Raw genomic sequence first — 3196 nt, 5'->3', positions numbered from 1 at the left:
GTACATCTCGAAGCGACTCGTGGCCCAGGTGATTGCCAGTGCTTTCTTTTAGATTTGAGCGTAGTTGCGCTCCGCTGGAGTGAGAGATTGGGAGGCACATGCTACGGGCCGCCAAGTTGTCTCAGGCGAGGACCGCTGGTAGAGCACAGCACCGAGGCCATATGAAGATGCGTCTGCGGATAGTTTGGTACTGTAGTTGGGGTCGTACAGCTGCAGACAGGTGGGCTTGCAAAGCTCCTCCTTGGTGGCCTCAAAAGCCGTCTGTTGGGCGTCGTCCCAGGTCCAAGCTTTGCCTTTTGACAGGAGCTCTCTGAGCGGTTGGCTGATAGAGGCAAGATGCTGATTAGCGAGACCCAGGAAACGACGCACGTCTGAGGCTTACTGCGGGGTTCTGAAGACCCGGATAGCTTCAGTCTTGCCGTCATCAGGTCTGACGCCGTCGGGAGTGAGGTGTACCCCGAAAAACGTGAGATTCGGGGCTGAGAATTGGTATTTAGCGGGGTTCAGCGTGAGACCCGCTAGGACCAGGCGCGTGAGAACGGCACGTAAGCGGTGATCGTGTTCCTCCTGAGTGCGGCCGTGTACCAGAATGTCGTCCATTTGACAAACGACACCCTCCAAACCCTGTAGGATGGCGGACATCCGCTGCTGAAAGATTTCCGGTGCTGACGATATGCCGAATGGAAGCTTGGTGTAACAAAATCGACCCTGAGGTGTGATAAAGGTAGTCAGAAGCCGGGACGCCTCGTCGAGTGGAATTTGCCAGAATCCACTGTTAGCATCGAGCTTGGTGAAGACTGTGGAATCGCCGATCTGACCGAGTGTCTCGTCGACTGTAGGGAGCTGGTGATGCGAACGACGTACAGCATCGTTGAGCGGTTTCAGGTCTTCGCATATGCGGACCGCACCTGTAGCCTTCGGTACGGCGACCATTGCGGCACACCAGTCTGTTGGCTCGAGGACACGCCGGATGACGCCCAAGTCCTCCATGCGTTGCAGCTCAGCTTCTACCTGTGGGCGAATTGGCAGCGCCACGTTGCGGGCTGTGTAGGGGCAGAACGGTTTGACACCGTCGGTGAGAGGAATCGAGTAGGGCTCCTTGAGGCTGCCTAAGCCGGAAAACAGGGACGGAAAGTCGGCGAGCACGGCTTCCGGAATCCGGTCAGCTGCAGAGGGTGCTACTGGAACAGGTTCAGAGCCGGAAGGGATAACTGCCGCGCTCTGCATGGCATTTGGCCCATCGTTTGGCACATCGGAAGACAGCTTTACGTCTGGAGGAACGCCGTCATTAGAGAAGAGGGGATTGATAAGACCCAGCGAAAGTGAGTCGCTGCAGCTAAGCAATGCGTGACGGAGCCCTTGTACGACGCACACAGTGATAACGGCGCTGGCACCTGATGGCGGGTACGTCACAGACGCTGTGAACAGGCCAACGGTGTGGAGCGGTGTGTTGGCGGTGCTGATCAGCCGTTTGGTGCACGGCTTGAGCACTGGAGGATTCTGGAGCTGGTGGTACAGGGCGTCTGACATAACGGAGACATCTGCTCCCGTATCAATCTTGAAGTCTACGCAGGTGCCCTGTAGCAGCACTCCGACTCTCCACGACCGTTGGCTGGACTTGACGTCGCCCACGAACAGAGCTTCTGTGTTGAGATGCGCTCTGTCATCTGTGTAAGTGTCGGACACCTCGGTTGCAGACACGGACTGCTGGTTATGGCGAGACCGGTGCACTCGCTCGTAGTGGCCACATTTTCCGCATTGACGGCACCTCTTTGTCCTTGGCAGGGCAGGAGCTCCGCGCATGAGGTGTGCTGCCACAGAATCCACACTCCTTGGTGCCTTCGCCGCGACCGGCAAACTGAGGTGGTCGATCCCCTGACCGTCGTCCCGCCACGTGTTGGCCAGCCGACACCTGTGACAGAGCCAGAAACTCTTTTTCTCCCGCCTGGGTAACTGTACGCGCGCGGACGAAAGAGTCGGCCAGCTTTGCTGTCTGGTGGGCGTCCAGCTTAAGCTGCTCCCTGACGTGTCGCTGGGTGTCTGGGGACAGAACTGATACGTCGGCAGTACGTATATTTAATCAGAAGTAGGTGATGAACTGAACAGGCAGTGAACCCAAAGTAAACCGGCTTATAACTACAATTGATGGTGTGAGAGTGTGCAAGTGATAATGGTGTGAAGCATGCCAGAGTTATAACGCAAGTAACATCAATGCAAACTGTAGCTGATAGTGCTGCCACCTCACAGTGGCATACATGTGCACGCGGTCATACACAACTGCTAATAAATGATCAGCAACACGCCAACAGTGCCAGCATGAAGGCGACACTATTATATCTATCACTAGCACCAATCAAGTCCTACATTCACACCAAACTCAGTCACTGTCACTTGACACCATATCACTCTCCCCCTCCGATTCGTATGATAACCGAGAAGGATCAACCTGCAGGTGGCGCGTCTTGCGGCGGAGCCTGCCACTTCTCCTCACTATTGGCTCAGCGGTCGGTAGCTCTCTGTGCTCATCATTGGACGACTCTTGAGTCAGCTTACCAGCTTCATGGGCGAGCAGTTGGACTGGCGCTCGTTCAAGCTCCTCAAAGTGCCGCTGTAAAATTCTGCCGCCACGCACTGGTTTCACCCAGTGTGTGTTATTCGATCTCCTGATCACCATGTAGGGCTCTGACTTGTACGGTGCCAGTTTCGTGCCAAGCCCTCTCCGTTGCGATGGTACCTGTCTCAGTCGAACCCTATCGCCCACTGCAAACTGGGCACCCGGCGTTGGTTGACGTCGGCTCGCAGTCTTCTGCTGGCGTTCCTTGACCCGCTTCTTCACCAATCTGAAGACTGTATCCATCTCCTGGACTTGGGACCGTCGAGTATCCTGTACCTCCTCTGGGTCAGCCGGCATCATGAATTCTTCAGGACGATTGGGCTGCCGCTGATACATGAGGTAGTATGGTGATACACCTGTGGTGGCATTTGCAGCTGTGTTGTGGGCATACTGTACTGCCGCCAATGCCCTCGGCTAATCAACTGGCTTACGACCACAGACACACCGCACGTGGTCTATCAGCTGATTTTGCCGTTCTACCTGGGCATTCGATTTGGCATGCCCTGGACTGCTGAGTGCCTGCCGCACCCCAAGTAACTATAGTTGGCGGCATACAGTCTCAAACACAGCTGCAGTGAAGTG

The 3196-nt window shown here is 55.7% G+C and overlaps 1 protein-coding gene across 1 annotated transcript; it reads right to left on the bottom strand.

Annotated features, from left to right (window-relative positions):
* Positions 1 to 378: 378 nt before the first annotated feature.
* LOC135823451 (uncharacterized protein K02A2.6-like) lies at positions 379 to 1803 on the bottom strand. Its single transcript, XM_065336331.1, has one exon. The coding sequence runs from the start codon at positions 1801 to 1803 to the stop codon at positions 379 to 381; it is 1425 nt and encodes a 474-aa protein (XP_065192403.1).
* Positions 1804 to 3196: the final 1393 nt, after the last annotated feature.

This window comes from Sycon ciliatum, chromosome 1 (assembly GCF_964019385.1).
Source record: "Sycon ciliatum chromosome 1, ocSycCili1.1, whole genome shotgun sequence".
Lineage (NCBI taxonomy): Eukaryota > Metazoa > Porifera > Calcarea > Leucosolenida > Sycettidae > Sycon > Sycon ciliatum.
The sequence above is the reverse complement of the archived record's forward strand: the minus strand, read 5'-3'. Positions and strand labels throughout refer to the sequence as shown.

What these genes read in the sequence shown, in the direction of transcription:
- LOC135823451 (XM_065336331.1), bottom strand. Translation starts at nt 1,803, where the DNA reads ATGCGCGGAGCTCCTGCCCTGCCAAGGACAAAGAGGTGCCGTCAATGC.